Source organism: Lagopus muta, chromosome 8 (assembly GCF_023343835.1).
Source record: "Lagopus muta isolate bLagMut1 chromosome 8, bLagMut1 primary, whole genome shotgun sequence".
NCBI lineage: Eukaryota > Metazoa > Chordata > Aves > Galliformes > Phasianidae > Lagopus > Lagopus muta.
Window position 1 is genome coordinate 438,210 of NC_064440.1, and position 27,415 is coordinate 465,624.

A 27,415-nucleotide genomic window follows, 5' to 3' on the forward strand; every position below is an offset into this window, starting at 1 on the left:
CCCGCACTCAGCACCGCAGCTGTGCAGGGCTTCAGCTCTGTGTGGGAGCCGAGGAAGCAAGCAGTCCTGCTCATCCTCTCCATGTGCTGCTCTTTCTCCTATTCTGGTGCTTCTGTGGCCATGTAATGAGCTGGGTAAGCGTGTTAATTTTGTTAAAGTTCAACTTGGCTTTGCTGGACTAGTTCCAGCAGGGATCGATTCGTGGCTCAGTTCTGCGCTGCCCAAGCTGGGGTTGGGTGGCTGCCTGCAATGGCTGTGGGTGTGGCGTGGGAGTAGAGGGGAGGTCTGCATCCCCCTGGGAACAACCGTAGTGTTAAACAAGATGTGTGTTTGTATTAGTCAGTCTGAGCCAGTCTGTGCTATTTAGGGCTCTCCACTGCAACGGAGTTGTCTCTTGTGTTTATGTGGGTGGACTGGAACAATTAAGTCCTTTCAAGGCTGGATCTTGAAAGAGAAAATGAAATGAAAAGATAGTGGTTTGGTTAGGAGAGGGTAAATTAATTGTAACATGTTATCCTAAAGAAAAGATAGCTGGTATCTTGCAGGTTGTTTATTACTGGCAAAAATCACATTGAAACTCTTCTTGACTTCATTGCAGTGCTTTGTTGGTCACCTGAAATGCTGCTCCTGGCAGGACTGGGCTGCAGTGTGGCACAAGGCTGTGCTGGGCTGCAGTGTGACACAAGGCTGTGCTGGGCTCTGTGTGGCTGTGCAGCCAATGTGTGGGCAGCTCCCCACTCCTTGCTGTTGCGGTGCACAGCTTTACCAGCAGTCCTGTGCTGTGCGGGGACTGAAATCAGCACAGGCTGCTCTGCTCTGCTCAGCGGTGGGTGCTGTTGAAAGGCCATTGTCACAGTACCCTGGCAGGACTATTTTCACCCTGGGGCTCCTCATCTCCAGGGTAACTAGGTGTAAACGTGGTGCTGGAGGGGCCATCTCTGCTTATCTCTATGCAGGGCCTGCTTTCTCTGAAGACTTGCATAGGGCCTTCCTTTGATGTGAAGTTCCCTGCCCCTCTGCCAGCAGGGTGTCCCATGTGCAGGTGAGCTAGCTGGGCACAGGGCTGAGAGCTTTGTGGCTAAGATGAGGGCTACATCACGGGAACATCAGCTGTTCTCCCAAGCCCTTGCATAGTTGGAGCCCTTCTCTGTAAAGAAAGAAACACACAAATTGAGTCAAACCACCAGGATTAGAAAAAGCTCCTCTCAAGTTAGCAGAGGAACACGCAGTGCGGCTCACAGCCGGTGCCTTGGTGCTGGCCAGGCACCATGCCTCGCTCTGTTCTCATGGTCCCTCCCATGGGCTTCTGCTGTCAGGACACTGCTTCTTGAAATTTCTTCCACACCTCCTTGGCTTTGCTTTTGCTCTTTTAACCTCAAATTAGTTGGTTGTCAAGTAAGCCTGTATAAATGTGCCAGGAATGCCATGTAGACACCTCTGCGTGTGTTTGTGGACCCACATGTTTGCATCAGCCTCTAGTAGAGAGCAAGCTAAATGAATAACGTGTTCCAGCTTGCCTAAACAGAAGACTGGTTTTCTGTCTTGGTGGAGGCATTTTACACACATGTAGAGCTCGTGTCCTTTCCTCTAAAGCAAACCTGTGCATATCTGATCTGCAAAGGCTGTTCTAAGGTCTGAAGCTGTTTATACCCTTTCCCCACTCGTGTTCCTTGCACCTGCAGTATTTTAAGGAATGAGTGTATCAGTATGACTGTTCTTAAATAGTGGTATTCGAATCCCAAGCACCGCTAAAATACCTCAAAAGAAACGCAGTATTCCTGTGCCTTGTGTACGAGTGGCTTTTTGGTGGAAAAGTCTTGGATCTGTTTAGTTAGAGTTTGAATGGCGGTTGTTTGTCAGACATTCAAATGAAACACTGGACTCTGATGTACAGCAAAGTGCAGAATTCCAAGGGTATTTTATTTTTTCCATTAGAAGGGGCAAAGTGATGAGCAATTGAAAGCCAGAAGACCAAATCCAGTTCTAGGAGGTATTAGTTCTTATAGGGTGACTGGAGTCTCTGGTGGGAAACTGGCATTTGAATCTGTGTTGCTGTTGTAGGTTTACTTTTGCAAAGGGCCTGCTTGGGGTAAATCTGCCTTTATTCCTGGTCAGATCGTGTTCCTGGAGTACGTCAAACTTTGATGCATGGTCTGCTGGTAACGATGCTGATTGAGCTCCCAGTGCAGATGTCCTTTATTGTAAGAAAGATCCTGTTGTGTGTAGACGAGAGTATTGAAGGCCGTGAAACGTTACCTATCTAATTTTAGTTATCTGCTGGATACAGGGCCCTGGGGAGTGAAATAGAGCAAATGGAAGAAGAGAAGGAACTTGAAGTTGTTCTGCAAGCTGAGTTAACAGAGCCACTGCCCCCCCACAGCGGTGGATTGAGATGAAAAGAGGGGATTTGAGGATGTGCTTGTATTTTGATGAAAGTAGGTGCAGTTCATGGTATGCCATTGCCCTGCACCAAGCCTGTCCTTAGCCCTTGCTCTGCTGCAGGAGTCCTCACAAGCACCTAGCTCAGAAATGGCGAGAGCCATCCCCGGAGCTTCTCTTGTGCAGACAAGCCTTTAACTTGCAGCTCTTGCAAGACTGCTGTGTTTCCAGTGCGTGTCCTTCTGCCAAGTCTCGTGGAACTTAATGGCTCTTCAGAGACCTGGCTGAAGAAATTGGAAGGTTCCTCTTCAAACAGTGGGAGAGGTAGGAGGAGAGATATCCGTGGTCTTGGCTGTGATTGGAAAACCTGGAAAGAAGAGCAAGTGCACTGCTTCGGACCAGTGTGTGCCTGGAGGTAACTGGCAGCCAAAGCAATGAGCAAAGCCCACTTTTCTTAGGGAGGGGAGGAGCTGAACTCACTGCTTTTGAGTGCATTTGAGTATTAGGATTGGGGTCTTGTGTCAAGGTGTGTGTGAAGGCTCTTCCATTCCTGCTGCAGTGTAGTTGAATCCTTTTCCTGATGAGTACTCTGACCTCTTTTTGCTCCTGAGAGACTTGTCACAAGGCAGAGTGCTGTAGGGTTATGTGGCTGTGGGAGGGGACTTCATGGAGAAGCTGAGCGAGCGAAGGGGCCTCCTTCAGGAGGAGCCACGGAGACCTGGGGGGGCGCTGGGAGAACAGGGCTGCAGAATGTGGGTGCAGGCAGCTGAAGGGGGGCAGGAGGCAGCCTGGCCCTCAGGAAACCAGCACAGGCCGTAGGATCCCACCCGAGCAGCTCTGTTAGCAGCATGGCTGGCTGCTCAGAGCCGTGTTCTGCTGCTCTTGGCTGTGGGCTGCGGCAGTGGGGACCCTGCAGGCCTGGCTGTGCTGAGCCAGCATCGCTGGGGCTTTCTTGTTGGCTGTGCTGTCTGGGAGAGGCTCCTTGCTGAGCTGCTCGCTGGTGTGAGTGTGAGAAAATTAAACCACCACCAAACAGAGGCAATGCTCAGATGCACACTGTAACCTTTAGAGTTTTGGTGTGCCAACAAAGTGTAAAAGGATATGAAGTGTGTATATTTTCTCTCTCAAAGTTCTGAAGTATTGAAGTACTTTAAAGTAAGGCTTTTGACACATTTCATGATGACTGTATGAAACAGGTGTTTGGTTGCATGTGAAGTGTTCTCCTGAACACGAACGTGTTGTGTTTGTAGAAGTTGGTGCATCCCGAAGCCATCCTGCTTTTCCTTAGTTCTGGTGGTGCTGTGAGAACAGATCTTGTCTTTCTCCAAAATTCATAATTTGAAATCGCTGTCTTCCTGTAGTGAATGTGTAACAGCTCATTCTTTGCTTCTCTGCTTGCTTTATTTGGGAGGTTTCTTGTTCTCTGTGTTGAGCTCCAGGAGGCTCTGCAGGAAGGTGTCAGTGCCTTTAGATGGCTTGTGTGCACTGCTCTGATGCTGCTGTAACATATAGGGGGGGTGATATTTATGGGGGACTGATTTTTCTGATCTTGAAAGTCTGTCTTTCCTACAAAAGCAAGCAAAACCAAGAAAAAGTTTTCTCTGTTGCAAGTGAGTAACAATATTTAAGTAGAACAAATAACCATAGTAAAGGTCTAAGCATAGTAATGCATGTAAAAAAAAAAATCCTTTGAGTTAAAACCTGTGAATCTAAACTTAGCTGTCTGAGGGAGATTTTGAGGAAGCCAATGGGGCTTGGCCTGGGGTCTTTAAGAAAGATTTCGCCTTTGCTACTGTGCATTTAAAATGTACAATGTTCCAATTAACCTACATGGCTGAACTGTTTGGCCTTTTGTTGAATTTGCGTTTCTGCTTTTTTGTCCCCATAAAAGCACATGGCACGTTGTGAGTACAGCTGGGTGAACGCTTGCCCTGGCTGTGTGCTGAGGGTGATGGATTGCTGGTGATGGATGCTCCCTCCCATCCTGTGACTCTGAGATCTCCTCCAAGCTTGCACAGTGTGCTGATTTGCTGCAGGAATGTCACCAAGGTGACACACGGGCTGCTGCTGCTGGCACTGAACCCTTGTGTGCTGCTGGGGGGAGGGGAGGCAAGCTGGGTGCTGGACAGGCGGTGGGCCTGCTGCTTTGGGTGGTTTCTTTCTTGCAGAAATAGCACACTGCTGCTATAACCTTGTCTTCCAATAGTAATTGCATTCCCTTTGATTGAACTCTTGTTTGGGATAAGCAAAGATTCACAGCGTTACCTCTGGGGACTGTCCCTCCCCATTACTGCATGCCAGCACAGCGTGCGCCCAGTAACAGTCAGAAGTTCTATTCTTCCCTTTCATCCTCTGTTGTTTGTTATTAACAAGGTTGCTTTTTTTCTGGGAAATAAAGTTAGCATTTAATTGGTCTTAACAGTATCTTCATTTATGTTGGACAGTGATTAACCTTTGTTAGAGAATAAAATATAAGTGCAAAGCCAGACGCAAAATCCATCTTTCAAATTATGACTCAGCTCAGTGATTTTAGTTGCCTTGATCACTGGAAGCATTGAAATACCAAGCCCCAAAGAGTGTAGTCCACCATGCAGACAGACTGCTGTCCTGAAAGCTTCATAAAACCAGGTAAAATTCCAGATAGGGTATTTTGACCTTGAATTTTGCTTAGCTTCGCTTTGAATCATTGTGCTAATACAGTGACTCAGGATGGTTCATCTTGCTTTCTGTAGCTACTTTTTTTTCTGGTAGTAGCCTAAAGAAACCTCCATCCTGTGCATCCTGCTGAGTGCAGAGCTCCCTGTCATGTACAGCACTGGCTGTGTTCAGGAGCACTGGGTGTTCTGTCGTACCCAGCATACAAGCTGAGCAAGGAGCACTGGGGCTATGAAGTGCTCTGAAATTACCTCTTGCTGTCGCCTTATGCATTTCTAAGAATAAGATTTGGGTTTGGAAGGAGGAGACAGGAGTGAAGGTGGAGTGCAGCCATACAAGTGTGGATGGACTAAAGGAGCCTTTTCTCCCCTCCAGGAGGAGGCTGCTCTGATGGCCGTGTGGTATATCATCGCCCCTGGAGCGGTCTGGGAAGGATGGAAATGTTCAGAACAGGGCTGAAATCACCCTGGGCAGCGCTGCCTTCCCAGGGCAGCCTGTGCAGACCGGCTGGATTTTCAGGTGGCCAGGGATGGTTTTCCCTGCGGAGCAGTACAGACCTGGAGAGATCCCCAGCTGCTGTGGATCGCCCCTCCCCAGCACTGCTGGTTTGGCAGCTCTGCCCCCAGCGCTCACCACAAAACGACTTTGAAGCTCTTTGATTTCTTTGCCGCCCCACCTGTGGGAGCCGTGTGTGGGGCTGGCCTTGTGTGACAGGGCTGCTGGAGCCCCTGCCTGCAGCCTGCCTTCTGTGCCGCCCGTGGCCGAGGTGCTGGCTGCCTGCTCCCACATGGGCCAGGTGCCTCTGTTCACTCAGAGCTACAGCAGTTGCTGCTGGACTTGAAAACAAGCAGACAATGCAGAAATGAGGCATGTAGTCACTGCTGGAAAGTAACGTGTAGTTTCAGGTCCCTCTAAGCAGCTTTGGGTAAGAAGTCTCTTATGAAGGATTGTTGTTTAAAGATCTGTTACTCAGAGTTTCGTGTTTCTTGCAGCAGTGTTTTTTAAACCCCCAAACCAGTGTTAACTTGTGTCCAGCAATGCTTGTCTTCACTAAACCCCACTGCAGCATTGCTAACGCTCTGTGTCACAGCCAAGGGCCCTGCTGTCTCTTCAGTGGGTAGTAAGGAAGAAAGGAATGGGGTTGTTGATCCAGCTACAGAAAGTGCTTGGAGGTAGTGGATTGCATTTAGATTACCTCAAGAGTAAATGAAAATGAGCCAACTGACTTTCACGTTGTTCTGCTGTGAAGCACATGCATGAAGTCTCAGGCCCCAGGTCCCTGTTTGTCATACAGCAAGAGTACATGGTTCAGGCACCATTCAGTGCCATGAATGCTTGAACATCAATGCAAATTCTGTCAGAACCTTTTGCAGGAGAGTTGCAAATGCCTGAAAACTACCTGCTACGTGGTGTATGTGAGTTCATCCGGTGTGGATGATGGCTGAACTGTGGCCAAAAGGAGTGTCTGTGGGCTGGAAGGCAAATGGAGAGGGAAGGATCGGGGAGATTCCAGAAAATGGGGTGAAAATGATCCCTTTGAAAGGCTGCAAGTGTGCGAAAATGGTCATGGTGGCAAAGCACAGAGAAAGAGGAGAAAATGGTGCTTTTCCTTAGTTAAGTGATTTATGCCATGCAGTTTGTGTAGCCTGTTAAATTTAGCTTTAGTGTGTGTTGTAAAGTAGATGTTAAGAGAATGCTGCATTGTTCTTTTAACTTGGGGAAATTCTAGGCAGAGAAAAGGTTTGGGCTGTGTGAACGGCTCTTCGTGGATATCAGAGCTAACCAGTGGGTGGCTTGGTGCTGTAGCTGCTCACCGGGCTGAGTTCCAAGCTTACTTAGCTGTGGTCTTGGTTTTTTTTGCTTTGGATATCCATGAGAAATACTTACAATATTTTCTTCAAAATGCTAGCAGGACAAGAAGGGAACACCTTCCATCAGACAGCGGGAGGGGATGGGGCTCAGGGCTCCAGCAGAGCTGAATGCCATCTTAGCGCGTTGGTGGTGAGTGCGGCAAAACACGGCGCAGTGCTGCTCAGCAGGGATGGGTGCTTTCACTAGATCAAGCAGTCATGCTGTTTAGTGAGTTTGGGAGGTGTTTTAGTGACTTGTGTGTTTGTTCAGCCAACTGCTACAGATAAATAACGTGTTTAGGGCAGCAGTGGCCATCTCTGTGCTCACCTGCAGTATGCGTGGTGCTGCACAGCTCAGTGTGGGGCAGGGTGGTAACAGGCTCTGGTGGGAGCTCAGCATGGGGTGTAGTGGTGACCCATGTAGGAGTTGTCGACACATTCAGTCTGTTCCTGAAGCCACACGCTTTATCCCACTTTGGTCGTTGTGATGCATTGAAGGTGACCTCCAGCGCAGCACGGTGCGGCAGCTCCCTGTGGCCTGCACTGCGGCTGGGTGGGCCGGTGGGCTGCCCGGGGCTGGGCGGGCAGAGGACATCTTGCTGTGAGGGCAGGGCTGTCCAGGCCATTGGCTGCCCTTGGTTGGTACGGAGCTTGGCCCCTCGATGTGAGAGCAGGTTAGGGAATAACCAGCAGTCGTGGCTTCTGTTAATTAACTACCAGGAGTTAAGTAAATGTTGGAGCAACTGGTCTGTGTGTGTGCTTGGCGTGTCTGTCGGCAGGGAGGTTTGTGCTAGCTGGGACACGTCTTGGCCCTGCGCCTGTCTGCGGCGCAGCTCTCTGTTGCTCTGCTGGTTGTGGGGATGTGCTGGGCATGGCCTGAGCCCTGGGTGCGCTCGGGGGGCTGCCGCCCATGGGTGGGATGTGTGTGAGGTGCCAGGAGCTTCCCATGAGCTATCGAGTAAGGTGCTGGGCCGTTCTGTTCATTTCCTTCTGTGGGTCAGTGTACGTCACCTTGTTTTGCTATAAGAACCGCGCTACATTCTCACTCTTAACTTTCCTATCAGCTTTGTTCCTGTTATTTTTCTGATAATCCTTCTTGAAGTTATTTTGCAGTGGAAGGAGTTTTATGTTGTGTCTGAGTCTGTGCAAGGGACTTTTTTTCCCAGCAGGGCCGTTCTGGAAGGCCTATATGGGAAATGTGGATAAACACGGTCGCACGCAGTGCTCAGGAAGCTCTGTGCAGCTTTCTCCAGCTTTAATCTGTCTCCCTCTTTGTGCAGCACACAGAAGTTCCAGATGTTGTTTTGGCTTGGAGATATCGAATGGAGAAAAGTGAGTGATCTTAACGTTCACGGAGTCAGCCTGGCTGGTTCTATATGGCAGGAAAGCAGGCAGATAAAAACTCCACTAGTGGTGCATGTGCTGCCTAGTAGCCATGAAATAACACTGTCCTCGCTGGAAGCAAGTCCCACGTTGGCGGGGTCAGTGCCAACTGTGTGAGGAGACAGCTGTGGGGTGTGAGCAGCATTCCAGTGAGAGCAGTGTGAACCTGCTGGGATGGCAGGGGGGTCCTGGTGTGAGTGGGGCAGAGAACCGTGTCCTGTGCTGCTCCATAGGTTGTGTGCTGTAGCTGGGCAGGACATAAAAGTCAGATGTCCTGTATCTCTTTGTGACTCACTCCTCCTCGTGTGCTTATTTCTAACGTGTACAAGCAGTTTATTTTTGAAATTATTGCTGCAGTTCTGCTTATTTCTTTAAGAAGAAAAACGTCTGCTTTTTTCAGTTGCTGAGACTAGAAAATGGGAAGCAGTCTGCTTTCCCTGCCATTTGTCCCTTCCACTTGGTGCAGATGTCCTTTGGCCGTTTGTTTTCACTTTGGTGAGCAGCTTCCCTAAGTGCTCTGCTCACTTACGTGTAATGCTGCAATGCTCACAGTACTTACGCTGACTCACAGGGCAGAGGAGCCAAGCTGGTGCAGCTCTCCCAGTGTCTGAAGTCATGTCTGTGTTTGCTTGGAACCGGGAAGGACTTGTCCGCATCACAGTTTGTGCACTTATTCAAACAAGGGCTTGGTGTTGTGTTCTGGTTGGTTGCAGAGGAAACTGCTGTGTGTTGGTGTAAAAGACAGTTGGAGTTGTGCACAGTCATAGCTAGCTGGATGTGATTGATGATTTAGCTTGCATTGCTCTGGTTTTGCATCAGAGGTGGGTTTGTTGTGGTTGACTGACCAGCTCTGGCTGTGAGCATGGCCCAGTGCCCAAGTACCGACTGGAGGAGCCCTGATGTCCTGGGATGAAGGGGTGGCTCAGGATGTATGGCTGTGGCAAATGGGAGATGATGGGAAATGTGGAAGCTGAGAGGAAATGCGGGAGCTACAGAGAGGCAGCTGGGGCTGAGAAGCTCTGCTGCCTACCTTTGTGCTGCTCAGCATTCCTTCACCCGCTGCCTGGAGGCACTGCTGGGGTGTCTTGGTCATGTGGTTTATGAATCAAGCCAAACTCAGATGTTTTCATGCCCAGTCTGGCCTATTTTCTGAGAATAGCTTTAGATGTCTCAGTCCATTTAATTGTGGTTTCCTTAGCATCTAGTCCAGCTGAATTTGAGATGGTTCCTGGCAAAACTGCATGCTCGCAGGCAGGCATGGCAGCTGCTGCTTTACCTCTGCAGCCGTGCTCCTGCAGACCTCAGAGCTCTCAGAACTAGATCTGTGCTGGTGAGTGGGAAGTTCTGCAGCACAAAACCCAGTCTGTTCGATGGCCAGGAGATAGGTGAAAAGCTGGTGCCTTCCTCCGGAGGTAGATCTGGCTTCACATTTCCACTGGGTGGCAATAAGAAGATGAAAAAACAAACAAAAAAACCCAACAGTATGGTCATGCTCTGTTTATGATCAAATGCTGTCTTTTCTTGTACTGGGCTCAGAACGGTCTCTTAGTCGTGTCCTGTTAGAGGTGGCTCTTGACTCAGGGCAAATTTGGGCATCCCGTTTTCTCTCTCGGAAGCGGTTGGTGAAGGTTCTCTCTGACTTGTATTCAGTCTGTTATGTTAACAGTTGTGTCTGAATCCTCTATGTTAAGGTGCTGAGCCTTGGGAATTGCCAATGGATGTATGTCATAAGCTTACTTTAATCAAGAGAATACAGCTTAGTTTCTGTGTGATCACAGAGGATTTGCTTCTAGGCAGTCTTTCATTCAGAAATCCAAAGCTAGACTTGCCTGTAAGGAGACGTAGCTTGTGTTCTACTTCATGTTTGCAGCTAGAAGTATGTGTGAGGTCAGTCACAGTAATTGAGCTGGTGGATAGTAATTCGATTGCTTTTGGCATCTCTGACAGCAATTAAAACAAAAGTCTGAGTAAATGTGTGGAACAATTTTCTGAAGACATGCGAGTACAGTCAGGTTTGGCAGGGCCATGTGGGAGGCATGAATTTGGAAGCATGCAGCTAGCGATGGAAAAGGAAGATGCAGCACAGAGCTCTGGAAAGGAGAGTCAGAATGGTAACTGAAATAAATCAGTAGGGAGAAGTGATAGGATGCCAAGTTATCAGGCTGAGAGTTGTTTGTGATGGCAGTGCTGAGTGTCTGTTGTGGTGATGCAGTAATTCTGTTACCAGGAGGGGCACAGAGGTTTTGGGCTGGAGCTGATGCAGCCATGTGGCGCACTGGGTGCTTTTTGGACACCAAAGCAATAGTTAATGAAAGGATCTGATGAAGCAAAATATCATCCAGAGGCGCGTGCCCACAGAGCATTAGGAACTTCTGTTTTCCATCTGATTGCTCCAAAAATATTTAGGTAACTTGTATTTGGCTTCCTTTGGCTAGCTGACACATGGCTGTAGTCAAGCTCTAAGGCATGCCAAGCAGCAGCCTGGCTTCTGCTCAGAGCCCCCAGCCTTGTGCTGCACGCAGGCCTGGTAAAAGCTGTGCTCCTGGTGTGCAGAGCTGCTGCTGGATTTGACCAAAATACCACAAACCATGTCTTGGTTAGGGTGCTTGGGCTGAGGGGCTGTGGGTAGGGTGGTGGTGTTGGCATTGCAGCCCACACGGAGGTTTGGATGTGCCCAGGCAGGCGGGACCAGTGGGGCTGTTGGTGAGTGGATGGGCTCATGGCTGGCAGTGGCAGCACCAAAATAGATGGGGGTCCACGGAGCGCTGCCTGCTGTGCACGTGTTCCTTGGGTCTGTTACTGAGTGTTTGACTCAGTGAGCCAGCTCAACGGCATTGGGCTGGAATTAAAAAGCACTTGCACCTTCCGAAGGTCCTTGCGTATTATGCAAACAGCACTGGCTGGTGGAGAGACACTGCTGTGTACGTCTGTGGGAGTCGGACTGCATTTGTCTTGTAGCAGGCTTGCCAGAATGAGAAGTGATCTTGAAATGCTGCTCACGTTACATCATCAGGCCCTAGCTACTGCACTGAACCAAACCAAAACACAGCGCCTGCCCACGGCCAAGAGATCTGTGTCTAAAACTCATGGGAAGGAACAAAAAGGAGGGGGCGGGGATCCAACCAAACTACCATGACATTGAGAGGAAAGGATTTTTCTTACTGAGTCCAGAGCTGAAGATTTGTGTTCAGAACTGTTTGTTTTACACTGTTTATGTTGGTGGAAGCATTCAGAGAAACGGTTGAAAGGAACTTTTTTGCTACTGGAAGGTAATAAAAAGCATTTACAAACCCTGATCTTAGTGCAGCAGTCACTGATTTCACCTACACCATGGCTGCACTGTTCCTGCTTCTGGAGTGTAGCTGCAGGCAGCAGGGCTGTGGGGCTGTGGGGCACTGCACAGCCTGTCACAGGGCAGCAGTTGGAATGCCTGGGCTTAGTCTGGCATACTGATGAAATGCACTTGATGGGGTAAAACAACAGGGCAGTGTGAGCATTTTGCTGTGCTTTCTGCCTGTCGTGCAGGCAGTGCGCTACAACTTTCCCAGAATTGGTTCCCAAAGTTGATTGGGGTTGTTGAAATTTCCAGAGCAGGATGCCATCGAAAAGGTTTGCAGGATCCAGCCTGCAGGGGGCTTTGCTCAGGGCGGTGTCTGGAGGGGTGAAAGGAAAGCCAAAGTGAACTGTAGAATAGGAAACTTTATTATAGACTGAAAACAACACGAAGAGCTCTGGAGTAAAGCTCTGGTGAGTGTATCTTTATGCTGCAGGTGGTTGGTTTATCTGAAATGGATGTTTCACTTGGAGGGCCTGGGGGCAGTGCCTGGGACCCCCCCTCCCCACCCCCCATGCCACTCCCATGCAGGGATGGAGGTGTTGGTACCTCTCTGGCTACTACCTGCCTGGTAGCTGCTTGGAGCAGGATGGAGGAGTGCTTGGTGGTGGGCTGGGAAGCACTGTGAGCTGTGGAGGTTTGTTTTTCCTTGAACTCTTTCATCAGGTGTTGCACAGATGAAAGCTTTATGAAGTAAAGGAGTGCCTGCTGGGTAGTGAGCCAAGTCTCAAAGAAGTCAACTTCGAGTGAGTAAGTTAGAGCTACTAGGTGTTAGTGTGCACTTTTTCTAAAGACATAGAAAGCTTACATGTGCAACTTCTAATAGCTAGAAGTATTTGTGCTTGGATTTTACACAGAGCTTGTGGATCAGTCCAGGCTATTGATGGATGGCAGAGTTCCTGTCTTCCATTCATGTTGTGTTGGGATCTGAGAGCTCCAGGGGAAGGCCATGCCTCCCACAGCCAGTGCTGAGCTGCAGATAGTTCTGTGTTCTGTGCAGATTGGCTCGCTGGGTGCCAGCTGAACTTGTCTTCACATGGGGTGATCATCTGGAATGGTGCTGGCAAAGTGACTAGCGCCTAAGGTTGTCTGTAACTCTCAATTGTTTTTAACAGGGAAAATGTCCAAGAGAATTTCCACTGCCCACCTGTGACGCAGCCCTTCTGGTGGAGAATGCCATGCTCCCCTCTGCAGGGAACTGTGCTTCCTGTAATACCTGTGCAGAAATACGTTGTGTACCATGCATCTTAACATCCTTGTTTCATCTTCATGGTGCTTAATGAGTTTCTGAACTGTGTGTTAGGCATCAATAATTGAGATGTATCTAACACAGGTGTTGTGAATTGATACCTGCTCAGCGCCGCAGTTGTGCACTGAGGTGAAGCTGCTGCATGCTTGGCTGATCACTGACTGCCTGATGGCACTGTGTCCAGACACACCTGTTTGCCTGTATCAGTGAGACCACGTGTGGGGGCTCTTTGCACGTGTGAATTGCTCCTAACTCCCAGGGTGCTCAGGGATGAGATGGTCAGTGAGCTGTGTGAGCTACCATAGGGTCTTACGGAGTGTCACCGTGTGCAGGCCCTGCAAAGGCAAGGTGATCCGCGGTGTGGTGTTGATCCTTGGCAGCTGCCTGCAAGGTGGTAAATAATGGGGAAGGATGGCTGAGTTTTCCAAGGCACAAAGAAGTTGCGATATAGGATGAGGCTTTCAGGTCAATGTAGAAATGTCTGGGATCAGTGGAGCAGGCCATCCGCTGCTCAGTTGCTCGGGATGCCCCACCGATGCAGTGTCTGTGCAGCTTTGCAGCTGGGCTGTGATGGCCATCTCTTTCACAGAGCCCACAGCCCTGCCGGGTTGTTCAGCCGTCCTGCAGGGCCAGCCCTGCCTCGTCCTCTCCCTGCCCTCCTCTTTTTCAAAGGCAATGAGAACTCCTGTGTTTCTGGCCCATGTCTGTGACCTATAGGTAAGGTATTTTTTCCTCTTGGATAAATATGTGGGTTTTTAATTTTTTTTTCCAGACGTTGTGGATATTTCTAATTTGTTCTCCCATGCTGTGCAATATCTGCAGTTGTGGCAGCTGAGGACGGGGTGACAGCATAGACAACAAATGGATTCTTGCTTGTGGGTGCCAGGAGGGAGGCTGAGCAGGCCTCTGTTTCTGTAAGTGCTTTGTTCCCTTGCTATTACACAGGAAAGGAGTGGATGTGCACGAGCGTATGCAGAGCTGCCACTTTGTGAGAAGTCGATGTTAGATGTGTTTCCTCCATGTTTGATGCTGTACGGGTTGTTTGCTGCCTGGCAGTTGTGTTGGGAGTTTGCGTTGTGTATGATGGGTGTGTGTGGGTGCGGGAGGCCCAGCAGCTCTCACACTTGGTTGTCTCTGTTCTTGGGGTGATTTGGGACGTGTGTGGCCTTGCAGGGCACTGCCCTCCTGGATCTCAATGTGCTGCTGGGTGCCCTCTGCCCACGGGCGGTGCTGTGGCTGGGTTTTGTGCTGCTGGCATAAGAACACCCGGATCTGCCCTTGTCCTGACACACGGAGCGCTGCTGCGGTGCTGCTCTGAGGAGGTTCGCATGTTCCTGTGAACTTGGATTTCAGAAACGGCCAACCGCCCTGCGATCTGTCAGTTTTAAGCGCCCGTCTTTGCTTTTAAAGCTTGTGCCGCTGGCGAACTGTGCTCATGTGTGGTGGTTGAGGATGGCAGTCGCAGCCCAGTGCCGGGGATGTTTTCTTTTGATAGCGATCTGGTGAGGCGCATGCCAAATACGCGCGGCCCTCGGGGCCTTGGCCTGCTGCCGCCGGGGCTGCGGGTGACAGCGCGGCCGCCTGTGATCCGGTGGAGCTGCCCCGGGTCGGCGTGCCGCGTCTGCGCTGCATTCAGATGAGCTTTGACCCCGGGTCTGCGGCGCCGGGCCGCGCTCTGCCTGCTGCTGGCGCTGCGTCTGGGGCTGTGCTGTGCGCGGGGTGGGGGCTTCTCAGAACCTGTCCTGCAGAATCTGGGGCTTCATGAATGTAGGCAGAACTTAGTTGTGCTCCGGTATGGTGAGGTGGGCAGTTTTAACTGCAGCTCCTGTGCCAAGGGATGTGTTTGCTGCTGCTCCTCTGCTTCTGGGAAGCTCTCCTGACCCTTAGGCTGAGTTGCTGCAGTGCCTGCCTGGGCCGGGCTTGCCCTGTGGCAGCAGGTCAGCAGGCCTGGGTGGATCTGCCTGCTGCTACCCCTGGGGATGTGTCTATGGTGACCCATAGCAAACTTCCCATTTTCTAATTGTGCGTTTTTATAGGTGAAAAAGTTGAAACAAGCAGTGTTTGTCCTTGCATGCTGATGGTAACATGCACAATGCTGTATCCTGTTTGCAGCTCTGCTGTATAGCAAGCCCTGGGCGGGATGGATTATGTCACGAAGTGCCCAAGGCACAGGCACTCGTGTTCTGAATGCCATCTAGTGGTAACTGCAACTGCAGTCGTTCTCAGCACTGGGCGTGCCAAAAGTTTGCAGTCAGATGTCAACAAAGACTGATCCACGGAGAAAGGAAAATAAATGGTACATGCTATTTGTTTGCTGCTTTCCAGTTCGTCTTCTTTGGGATTAAATCCCACTCTCTCCCCTTGGGAAAAGTTCTCATGGAGCAGTCCCCTCTGGTGTTTTGGATCTATGTCTTAGGTTTCTACGGTGTTTTGTTAAAGACTATTTTGTTCTTTATGTTAAAAACTTATTTTCTTTCTCTGAATAAACAGTAGGTGAGAAAGCATGCATGCTCGTGTTACCTGAGTTGTTTTTTGGTTCTCGTGTATGTGCAGTACATGCTTTGCAGACAGGTCTGGCTCTTTGCAGCCTTGCTCTGAGCTCCCTCTGCAGCACACGCTCACTGGGTACCTGGGCAGCACCAGCCTGCACAGTGCTGCAGGCATTCTGGCCCTGCTCTTGGAGGCATCCAGGAAATGAAGGTTCACACAAGCCGGGTTTAACTTCTTGGTATTTGGCTTTTCTCTTGGAGAGGACAATGCATGAGGTCTCTTTGTAGCCTGGGTTTTGCTGTTTGCTTTGCCGATAGCTGAGCACTGGCTGTCCTGCAGCCTTTGGTGCTGGGCTCTGTGGGTGCTGGGCACGGAGCCCTGGTGGGATGGTGGGCACGGTGATCCTAGAAGCCATGGTGGGTTGGTAGGCATGTTGTTGGGAGAAGCCAACAGCAAATGTGTTGCTGAGTGAAGTTGTCCATGGGTGCATTAGAAAGAGCGTGGCCAGCAGGTTGAGGGAGGTGATCCTCCTTAATATCTGAAGGGAGATGGGAGGCAAGTGGATAAGGCTAGGTTGTTCTTAGTTGAGTGTAGCACTAAGACAAGGATCAGTTGCCTCAAACTTCTGCATGGAAGTTCTGTACAAACATGCAGACACCCTTATGGTAAGGGTGAGGGAGCACTGGCACAGATTGCCCAGAGAGGTTGTAGGGTCTCCTATGGAGACATTCAGGACCCAGCTGGACACCTTCCTGTGCAACCTGTGGTAGGGTACCTTCTATAGCAGCAGTTAGGACTTGAGGATCTCTTGAGGTCCCTTGCAATCCCTGCAAATCTGTGATGGTCTGTGCTGCAGAGCACCCTTCCACGGTCCTTTGGATGAGGGATTGAGAGTTGAGGGCTTACTGGAAGCCCTTATGTAGCCAGTGCATCACTGCTGGCCTCAGCACTGTTACTGCTCACTGCTGGGGGAGGCTGGTGTCTCTGCTGGGGGCAGTTTGGTTCCCCTCCTCCTTTCTGGGACCATGCTTTATTGAAATAGACTGCTTGAAAGGAAAAACAAATACTTGCAGGCTTCTCCTGGTTTCAGCACGTAGGTAGCATGCCATTATCTGCTTTCTCTGTCTTCTGTCCCTTCAGCATGTCCTGAGCACACACTTCACGTGTTCAGCCTCATTTCTCGCAGAGCTGAGCAGCCTCCTGCTGCCACTGCTCATGGCCCCAAGCAACAGCTGAGCCCGGCTCTGCTGCTGGGGACGTGGGGACTCTGCTGTCCCCGTGCTGGACCCTGGGCTGGCTGCAGCACTACGTACCGGCTGCTCCAGGGCAGCTTTCTCCTAGCCTGCACCTTATCCATGAGTGCTCGCTGATTGTGCTGCATGCAGCCCTACTTGTGTTTTGTGATTGTTGGAGGTGAGGTACTGTGTGTTGCAAGGTCTTTCGACAATGGGAGTAGACAGGCAGAGTGGGTGCAAGCAGTGGGAGGTGGGTTGTGCCAGAGGCAGTGATGCTGGGTGCTGCTTGCTCCTCCCTTCAAGCAGGGAATCTCAGAACTGGAGCACACAGGGTCACAAATCCTTGACCATGTTAACTGGTCACAGAACAATCCCTGACATCTTTCCAAAACTAATCTGTGTCAGGAAATAAATACGGAAATGATTTGGCTTTAGTCACCAAGCACACAGGCAGCCTGCTAATGGTATGAAAAGGCAGCAACAGAAGATAGCTGACGAAAATTGAAAAATGTTGGTACTGCCATTTTTCTGTCTGCTGCGTTGGGATGCAGTGTGAGTAAGCGAATGTAAGTGCTGCTTGCCAGAGGCACGGCAGCAGCCCTGTGCCTGCTCACCAGAGCCATGTTGATCTGGGTGTGCTCCCTGCTGCTGTGTTGTGTTTGGGGCTGGGGCAGGTGGGTGGTTTGGAGTTGGAGACCCATGCGGCTGCTTGCCATTCTTTGCTGTTCTTTGCAGTCCCAAGTTCTCCACCTCTGAGACGACCCCTGCTACAAAGAAGTTCCTTGTCAGTAGCCTGTAAAATAGCTCTTCAAAGTGAAAAGAGAGCTTTTGTGTTCTTGTAAGGAGCAAGTATCCTGGAAAAGGTTTGAAGTATGTGAAAGAATTCACTCCTTTATTTACTTCCTTAGAGGAGCCCGTGCCTTTGCTGGGAACACATAAATTCTTGCACAGGACGTGGGTCAAGCAGACGGAGCTGGGATGGCTCTGCCGTACATGCAGTGCTTTCTCTGCCATCCAGTGCCGGTTGCTGCTGGTTGAAGAAAGTTATTCAGCAGTTTCGGCTGAGACCATAGTGCAAACAAGGCAGTTTTACACAACTTCCTTTGAAGTTCATAGCAGTTTAACTCTTTAAAACCTGGTTGGTAAAGCAGATCTTCTATGTTATATGCCTGCTTGCTGCTGAAAGGTTGCATGCTGTCCTCTTGGCACACTTTGGCTACATGCTATAGTTGCAAATTATGCTTCTGTGACTATACAAGAAAAGTATAAATCTCACTAAGAAACTGTGGTAAAATAGAAGTTTTGTAGATGTGGGAAACGACTCATTTAGGAAATGAGACCAAACTTGGTCATCCTGCACTTCATTTATGGAGTTGATGGGAGATGTGGAGAGGCGCTGTTTTGGGGTGGTTACACATGGAGGCAGTGCAAGTGTGCCCAGCTCTCACGTCTGTCTCTTCCTGCAGGCCTACAGTGACAGATGGAGCCATGGCTCTCCCCGTGCTGCTGCTGCTGCTGGCCCTGCCCTCCCGCAGCGTGCAAGGTGAGTGCTGTGCTGGTGATGGTGGGGAGAGCTCTTGTCAGCACTTGGAGTTGCTTCAGAGCCTGCTTTTTGCCTGCTTGTGTACAAAATCTACAGCGTGTGTGGTTGACATAGGGCTTAGCAGGACCTGGGGGGTGAAATGGGAAACCTTACTTGAATGGCAAAGTTTCGAGCAGCTCTTTGCAGCACAGCGGGCTGAGGTGGAGTTGTGTTACTGGGTTGTCCTCTGGAGGGCTCTCATGTCTGAGCTTTTCAGCACGGCGCTTCGTCTTCTCTGTGGCAGCTCCAGTCAGGTCTTTGGAAATGCTGAGTGACTCCAGTTGCTGTGTGCATGTAAGGCTTTCAGATGTGCAGTGCGTGTAAGGTTTGCTTCAGCAAAATGGAAGAAGGGTGGTGGTTCACCTGAAGGTTTCTGGATGTTGTGTGATAGCTGCTTCCAAAACTGCCTGCTGTCAGCGTGCAGGGAAGGCTTTCTGCCAGTGACTTCCTCAGCTGTGACTGCATTCCAGGTGATGTGTGACATGCACAGAGTATCTGCTGTGGCACATAGGTGCTCTTTGCCTTGTCAGGTCCTTCTGAAATCCCCTGAGTTTGTTCTCAAATATTGATGCAAATAACAAAAGCGCATGGTGACTGGATCCTTGGAAAGGACTGTGAAGTGGGGAAATACATGTGTGCAGGTTTGGTGGGATTTTATTTGTGTTTACAAAGCAGAGATTAAGGCACGATTGGAATAGGAAGCAACTCTAGATAGATCTTAGTGGAAATATGTTAAACTATTGTTTTTGTCCATACAATATATTCTTTTAAAATAAAGTTTGATAGCAGTTTTCATGCTGCACCTCCTTATTGCACTTGAAGTACAGCTGGTTCTTTTCAAATAAAATGTTAGTAGCTTTCAGAGCCATTAAGGAGTGCAGAGCAATGGCAGGCTGGGCTGGAGCTGTGCAGTGCTCGGAGCAGCTGTCTGGGGGCTGTGGTCCACCAACCCATGCCAGCTGAGTGCACAAGGAATGTTTTCCTGTTTGTGAAGTGGAGCTTCCTGTGGAAGTGTCTGTAGAAGAGCCATGCCAGCTTTGTGCTTCTGTTTGCTTTATTCTTTCCCTTCTCTCCCAAATTTCCTATGGTGCATTTTTTTTCTCTGTGCACTTAATGCTGCTGTTCTCTGGGGCCCTGTGAGGGATGGATGCTGACCCTGTGCTGCCTGCTCACCTGCTGCCCTGCCCCCATCTGCCCCCAGAGCTGCTTAACACTTGTTGTTTAAAAAGAAAAGCAGAATTGTTGTTTTTAGATATTGTGACCTTTGTGCTTGAAGTCCCTGTCGTGCTGAGAGATTTCAGCAGCCCTGGGCTGGCTCCATGTTGGGTTTGTAACCTCTTCACATGCTTCGTCAGTTCCCCCACTGGGAGTGGGTTGTCCTTAGAGAGGAAACGGAGACTTTTTGTACGTTTGTTTAGTTTGTCGTTTGCTGACCATATGACATAGCTGACATAGCATTTATTTTGAGTCAGAGCTGAAGAAATATCAGTTAGTGGTGTTGCTGTAGTACAAGTGAGATGAGGTGGCCCCATGCCTGTTTCCTTGGGCGGGAAGCGGAACGTTCCTCTCAGTGGAGAGAGCATCTCTAAGTTGAGATGTTACAAGGAATGCATGCAGTGCATTTTTCCACGGGAGAACGTGGTGAAGACAGGCAGCCCTTGTGGGTGGCTTTATGCACGTGAGGTTGTGGTGCAGCATCCAGCTTAAGAGCACCTGCCGGGGCATGGCAACCACTGCTGGCCCTGTGCAGCCTGCACGGCCTGTGGGCTGAGTGGCACTGCAGGGGCATACCTGGGGGACAGGGGTGGGCAGTAATGCACTGCGAGGCTGGGAAACCAGCTGGGTAAACTGAGGAGCAGTTTGGGCATGAGGAGTAACTGTTGTGAAGGAGAGTGTCTGTGTTCCCAGCTCAGAGGTTCTTTGCCAAAGGGGTGGCTTTCTGCTCCCTGGCTGGTGCAGGCTGCCTTGAGGGGTCCCTGGGTGGGAGGTGGGATAGAACAGGATGCGAGCCACAGGGGCTGTCCATGCACTGAGCAGGGTGTGGGCTGCAGGGAAGCTGGCTGACTTTAGGCAGTTCAATAGTGGAAAACTATACTTATGTATTTGTTCACTGTGGGAGGGCAGAAAAAAAACAAGAGGAAAATAAACAGAGTTCTATTCCCAGTGGGCAACCTCCAATGATAGGCTCTGAAAAGTTGAACACGTGGTGGCATGCTGCTGTGTTAGGAACATCTGTGTGCTTATGGCTGGAAACGTCTGCTAGAGCTGAAAAAAGAATGTGAGCGAGTCTGCTGTAAGAGTCCATGCACCCAGGGAGTGTGTGCAGGAGCAGCCTCATCTCTGTTGCCCTGAGCAGAGCAATGCAATTGAGTTTAGCAAATCTCCTTTACAGTTACAGTTGGTTTCTCTCTGCTAACTGCCCTTGTGCAGACAACACTTCCATGCTGTACCCCTGCAGTAGTGCCTGTGGGGTGATGTAAAGCTGAGCCCTGGGAATGTGAGTGCTTGGAGTGGGCAGATAAGACTGGTATTTCTTCAGTGGTGCGGGCTGGTATCTCTGCCTTGCTGAATCAGATAAATGGGTATTGTTAGCTCCTACTTGGTAGTTCCTCTGTGATAGCTGCAAGCAGTATTCCTTTCCTTAAACAAAGGATTTTTATTGTCTTATTCTATGGAGATAACTAAATCTCTCTGTAAAAGTAGTTACAGAGTAAGGTGTGTTTTTTTTCCTCACCTCTCCCTTTTTGCAGACGAGGAGCTGAAGCTAAATGAATGTGTGTGTGAAGGCATGTCATGTGGGAATGGAGACCGCTGCCAGGGCCAGCAGTGCTTTGCCTCCCTGAGCATTAACGATGGTGCTAAGGTTTACCAGAAAGGCTGCTTCCAAGTCTACGAACAAGGGAAAATGACGTGCAAAACTCCGCCATCTCCTGACCAAGCTGTGGAGTGCTGCCAAGGATACCTGTGCAACATGAATATCACTGCGAAGCTGCCCTCTTCTAAAGGTGATGGTTAACTTATAGAGAAGGAATTCTGAGCAGCTGAGTCATGGCAGCACACTTTGTGCAGGTGTGCTGCTGCCTTGACTGTGTAAAAGCCTCTCCCAGTGTGAGTGGCTACCGAGCAAACTGCTGGTTGTGGAAGTGTTTTCTCCAGGCATTCTAACGTTTTTTCTTTTGTTCTTTATCTTTTCCAAGGGCAAACCCTGCAAGGGGAAGCTGCAGGTTACAGCATGGAAACGCTGATCATCGTTATACTGGCTCCCGTGGTAGTGCTGGTAGTTTTCTCTGTGGTAGCTGTGCTCATCATCCGGAGAATACAGAAGAACCACATGGAGAGACTCAATTCTAGAGATGCAGAATATGGCACAATTGAGGGACTCATTGCTTCAAATGTCGGGGACAGTACATTGGCAGTAAGTAACCTTTGTGAATGGTAAAAACTTTGCTTCCAAATGCCCTCACAGCCCCTCCAGACATGGCCATGGCTTTATGCTGCCAGCATGCCATTTAAGTGTCAGGACTTGTGTGGGGATGTTACTGTGTTCAGAAGCCACAGTTTAAATGAAACTTAAAAAAAACACAAAACCCAAACCAAACAAAAAACAAACACTTTTGCAACTATAGTCTCCTTGACTTGGAGAGTTGCTGTAAGCTCTAGTCAAACATTTTCTGGTTCTACAAACAGCATCTAAAGCCACTGAGAAGCTTGCATATCAGCAAAACAACGTTTGTACAGTTTTCGGGTAGCCTAAAGTGATATGAAGGTGTAAAAAATGTATTGTGATTTGATGTTTCAATGACAATTTGAAAGACTGGAAAGGATGTGATGATGGGCAGAGAAGAAAATACAGGTTGTCTCAACTTAAAACTTCAGATCTGAGTCCCGTGAACTTGGTAAGTAGAGGAGTAGGAAATCAGTGAATTTTTTTTGACAGAGGAGAGTAGCAGCACTTCTCATTTTCTTTGGACATCTTGTTCAAAATTTGATTTTTAAAATGTTTCAGGTCACTCAGTCTATGGAAAATTAACATGGGGAAGTGTTTCCTTGTAAAGTTTTGAAGTGTTATACCTTGGCCTTATTTTAAGTAACAGTAATTGAAAATGTTTCCAGCAACGTTCCCATCAAAACTGAGCGTTCATGGCTTCAGGAGTACATTGAGTGTTACTGAAACCAGTGCCTTCCTCCTGAGCTTGAAGTATTGGGTGGTTGGTGTGACTGGGAACAGGCGCTCTGTAAACTGCAACAGCTTTGTGTCACTACTTCAGCTCAGCCATATATAAATTACACTTGGTAACTTCTTTTTTTAATGTCTTTGGCTCTCTTGGAAGGCTTGATTCTTGGCCTTAAAAGAGCCGGTTTGATGTGCTCCCCACAGATTAGGCAGGTATGCAACTTGATCGTCTGTAAGCACTGTCTTCCAGCTCTTATCTCTTATCAGTGCAAGACCATTCCCATTCCAGTTGCAGACCTTTTGCTCTTTATTGTTTCATGATCCAAGGAAACAGCAGTTAAAGCCTGGGAGAAATAAATTAAAAAACTTTCTTTCAAAAGAAATTGGAGAAGTTGCTGGCTGTGAGTTTTGGTCTGCTGTCGTTTTGTTCACAGCTGTGTAACTCTTGTAGCTCTGTCTCTTGTAAGCATGGTGTCTCTGCCTCTTGGTGCTGGTGATGTAAACAAAAAATAAGGATACTGGTATTTCCTTGTCTGTACATGTTCACCTGCACAGGAAGTCTTTCATGTTCTGGATTTTTCATGTCAGCTGTGGGATCTAAATCTCCGGTTCTGTTACACTAAGTTTGTTTGCATTTAGGATTAGTCTCCCTAGTGCAGTAAATACAGCCCTAAGCTGAGCTTCCTAATGCAGAATAAAAGAGCTGTGGCCTCCTCGATCTTGTTTTTACAGTCATTGATGTAGATAAGATAATGAGCTCTGTTTCCATCAGAAAAGCAAAACAGCAGTCTCCTGTCACTATTACACAATCTTTTCTTGAGAACTCACTAAAAAAATTGTGAGGAGAAATGAGATTTCATTGGATCTAGTTGAAGCCCAGCAGTGCAGCTTCCTGAAAATGCTTTGTGGTTGATTGGGCATATGTTTTTTTTTATCCTGTTTTCCTTTCTACAGAGAAAAAAAAGCCCGGTAATACAGAGCAACCAGGTGCTAATACTTAGAACTGTATAGGAGTCCTAGCTATAAAAGTAGCTGTGTATTAGCATTTTTTGTAGGCTAATAGGATTTTAATGTTCAACTAGAATTTTCCTAACGTTTGTTTTGAACAGAAAGCTCTGCAAAGCACAGCCCTTCCTGAGCCGTGCATGGAAGCCATTGCTCCCAAAGCCCTCTGTTTTTGTGCAGTGCCCTGACAGCATCTCCCTGTTCTGTCTTCAGCCGTGCGCCTGGCTGGGCACCAGTGTTTGTCTGCAGACACAAGTTAGAGGCTGTTGGAAAAACAAGTTGTTGCATGTTTCTGTTCCAGACTCCATCTGTGGCTGGGTTTTTAAGTATAGAAGTTGTCAGCAGCTCTTTCTAATGCGTGTTTATTCATGGGGATGCATAAAGCAGACTTAGAGGATATGGGATCCCCAGGTCAGAAGATCTGAGAGACAAGCTAAGCTCTAGACAGTGAAAGCCCACTTGCATGGGTGTGCTCTTGTAGTCATCTTCAAAAGGAAGAGACCACAAGGAGCTGGAAAAATAGGTAAGGCTCAAGAGAAATGTTGCTTCTCCTTCTGCTGATTACACAGAGGTGAAGGTGTGTCTGAGAACTTAGGTCTCATTGAAGCGGTTCAGATTATTGCAAGGCCTAGAAGATTTGGAGAGGGGGAAGGAAGTTTCTCTTGAAAATAAGTGACAAATGCACGTTTGAGATAAGGAGCTAAGAAGGATGAATTGCTGAAAAACCAGAGGAGGCAGAGTCTGATGGCAGGATAGATTGCATGCTGCAAGTGAGCATCCAGGTTCACGTGCACTAAATGTCATGCTCTTAAAATAAACAAATGCTTGTCTGGAAGAAAATGATACTGGAACAGAAAATAAAGGATAGGGACAGAATAGGAAATGTGAGCGTGAAGCAGTGCTTGATTTGTTTGCTATTCCTTGCTGAGTTGACTGTAAAATTTCTGAGATAAATTGGTTACATGCAACTTTTAGTTCCTCTCTTCTCTGGTATGCCTGGGATGGCCTTTGCAGTTGGAAAACTGTGCAGGTTTCTCAGCCCTCTGTAGAATGGTGGCTGCAGTGTATTCTGATTCTGCATGACCACACTTCCCCATGTGTCTGATACTACCAATAGCTTCAATTTTATGAAGAGATGCACCCTTGTGTATTTAAGTGGAAAAAATGCAGTTTAGTTTACATAGTAAAATTCTGCTCTTGCTTTTGAACAGGATTTATTGGACCATTCCTGCACATCTGGAAGTGGTTCTGGACTTCCATTCTTGGTGCAAAGAACGGTGGCTCGCCAGATCACGCTTGTGGAGTGTGTAGGTCAGTAGAAATCTTGTTTGCCTTGTGCTGGGTCTGGGTAACAGATGCAGGCAGGAAGCTCAGTGTGGCATCCTAATTGTTCCTCAGTTGTGCTTATGAAACTTTTCATGCTTCGGCTTACAGAATACATTTCTGCTTTGAAAGTGGGATCATCCTTTCAGATCTATGCAGAAGACAGCAAATATCATCTGTGTTTTATAAGGAAAAATTTGACCTTTTTTCAGGAAGGTAATGCTAGAGAATACAATTGAGGAGCATTTGAATGGGCATCTTGTAAGCTAGGTGCAGTGTGTGTTAAGAGAAACAAATGCCATTTGGAGTTTGAAACTGTCTAGCACATTTGTAGAACAGTAAATGGTGTTCAGTTAGAAGGCTTTAGAATTGGAAAATGATTGTTTGGATTCCAGGATCTGGAGCTGAAGCAGCAAGTGAAGTAGCTAAAATAGCACTTACAAAAATGTGATTAGAAGAGGAGATGCAAATAATGTGAATTTAAGCACGCTCAGGCTGCAGAAAGCAATACCCTGGGAGTCTGGTATTCCTTTGAGTGTTCTCGGCAGCTGGGGATCACAGGAAGGCGGCTGCCACCAGCCTGACTTTCACCTGGAGGCCCTGCCTCAATTCCTGCAAGGCCTCTGCAGCCATGGGGCCAGACCCCCTTTTTTGTGGCTTAGGGTGTCAGTTGGTGCCATGGTAATGTTCCTTGCAGCTTTCCACTCACACTAGTATTTTCAAAAGGGTTTTTGCTGGCATACTTAAATATTTCTGCCCCTTCTGATATATTTTGTGCCCTGCTTCTCTGCGGTTGCTTTGGGAGCGTGCAGGCAATAATGTATTGGTGCTGCTCTGTCCTTCCTGAAAGAGAAATTCTTTCTAGTAATTATTTTTTTTTTTTAACCAGGTGTAAGTAACTGTAAATAATTATTTCCTAAAACTCCTTTTGATCTTTTTGCAGAACTTTAAGTGTGACGTTAAGGATCTTTTACATTTTCCTTGAGCCTGGGCTGACTTTTTGCCAGTGTTTCTTTGCTTCTGGCCTATAGCGTGCCTTGAGTAGGCATGTGTCCACACTGACATTAAATCTTAGTCTATGTGTTGAGCAGTTCCTCTTCATCAAAAGCCATAGAATATTATATGCACAATGATTTTAAGAGGTGTGTAGTCTGGTGCAGAGGTGTGTGTGTCTTGTTGGACTGATGCCTGCTCCTCAGGTAACACAGGCTGGAGCTATTTCCAGAGCCTGTGTGTGTTTGCCTACGTGGCAGAGCCAGGTGGGAGCACTTTGCAGGAGTTCTCTTCTGGGTGACAGCATTGAGATGTCACTGTTGGCTATCTGTGTGCAGCTGATCTGTATGCGTCCCTCTGGAACACTGAATGGCACAGCCACGAAGGGCAGAATTTGGGTATTTACAGTTGTCAATTGCAGCAGAGTGTGTTGTGTGAACACTGAGGCTGTGGTGTTGTAGCTGTGCTGGAGATGATGATCAGGAACTTAGCATTGCGCCTTCTCCAGGATGTTGCTTTGCTTCTGGGTGTTTAATAATTTAGGTTTAATCAGTTTTCGGGTAGAAAGCTTGGGATGCAGACAGTGTGTCTGATGTTTTGGTGATGGTCTTCAGTGTTCTTTGTTTTTTATTGCCATCCTTCAATTTTATGCCTGGCTATGCTTAACTGCTTTTGCAAGGGAGGCACAAAGGCTTCCCCTGGTGTTTGTGTCATTTCTGTCCTCCTAACCTCAGAACTCATGGGTTTATTTTAATTGCCTACAGTGACCTGTAGTACATTGCCTAAGTCACTTAAGCAACAGCAGTGCTGTCATTGCTGGCAGTGGAATCATTTCCTTGCCCAATACAAACGCTGGATGCAGTACTGGTGTGCAAGGAGGAGAGAGCTGTATTTATCAGCACATGCAGCCTAAACATACAGGACTAAACAAGGGACAGTGGAACACACTGTGTGTGTAGAGTAGTAAAATGTTCTGCAAGGTGCTGAAGTGTCATCAGTGAGCTGTGACTGAGAGTGGGTTTTGTTGAGAGAAGTGGGAATTCAGAGTCAATGTTCATCTCTTCAGTTTCCTGCCCTGACTGCTTCTGGCATCATGGGGCTGAGGTACCCCCACTTCAGGGAGTTGTGTGACGTGTTGTTTTCTTTCTAGACAAAACAGAAAAGGAATTACTGCAAGGAACGCGTTGTGGGGAATTTTAGAGGCAAATATGTCAGATTGCAGAGAAAATACAAGTTTTACCATGTCCTGTAGATTTGTTCAGCTGTGGTACAGCTGACACCCACAGTGTTTGATGTGTGTGTGTATGTACCTCTGTTCATGCATATTGGCAGTAATCTCGTGCTGTTGTTAGGAACTTGGGTTTAATAGCATATGTGTCTCTGCATGTTGTCCTGGTAATATCACATAAGGTGAAGGGCAGTGATGAGCACTAATTCTTTAGTACCCATATTTGGGAGGGTGGTTTTTGTCTGCTTGGCTGCTTCTGTTCTTAATCCTACGAGGACTGTTAGTTCACAGCTCTTTGTGTTTCCTCCCTGACCAGGAAAGGGCCGCTATGGAGAAGTCTGGAGGGGTCAGTGGCAAGGAGAAAATGTTGCTGTGAAGATCTTCTCTTCTAGGGATGAAAAATCCTGGTTCAGGGAAACTGAATTGTATAACACTGTATTGCTGCGGCATGAAAATATTTTAGGTAAGTAGAATAATTGTATTCACGTAGTTGACATGAAGGTAAGTTAACCAAACAGTTGACTTATGTGACAGT

At 48.3% G+C, this 27,415-nt stretch overlaps 1 protein-coding gene across 6 annotated transcripts in view; it reads left to right on the plus strand.

Moving 5' to 3' along the window:
* ACVR1 (activin A receptor type 1) overlaps window positions 1-27,415 on the plus strand; it is a 44,352-nt gene that overhangs the window by 5,547 nt on the left and 11,390 nt on the right. For 2 of the 6 annotated variants that reach the window (XM_048952811.1, XM_048952807.1), the window contains exons 2-6: window positions 18,042-18,118; window positions 20,908-21,162; window positions 21,355-21,572; window positions 24,548-24,647; window positions 27,197-27,343. In XM_048952811.1, the coding sequence (XP_048808768.1) occupies window positions 18,042-18,118; window positions 20,908-21,162; window positions 21,355-21,572; window positions 24,548-24,647; window positions 27,197-27,343 (797 nt within the window). Of the gene's footprint in view, window positions 1-6,970; window positions 7,036-7,728; window positions 7,848-8,058; window positions 8,217-13,686; window positions 13,765-18,041; window positions 18,119-20,907; window positions 21,163-21,354; window positions 21,573-24,547; window positions 24,648-27,196; window positions 27,344-27,415 lie in introns of those variants that run through there. The other 4 variants (XM_048952810.1, XM_048952809.1, XM_048952806.1 and 1 more) reach the window with 4 other exon arrangements.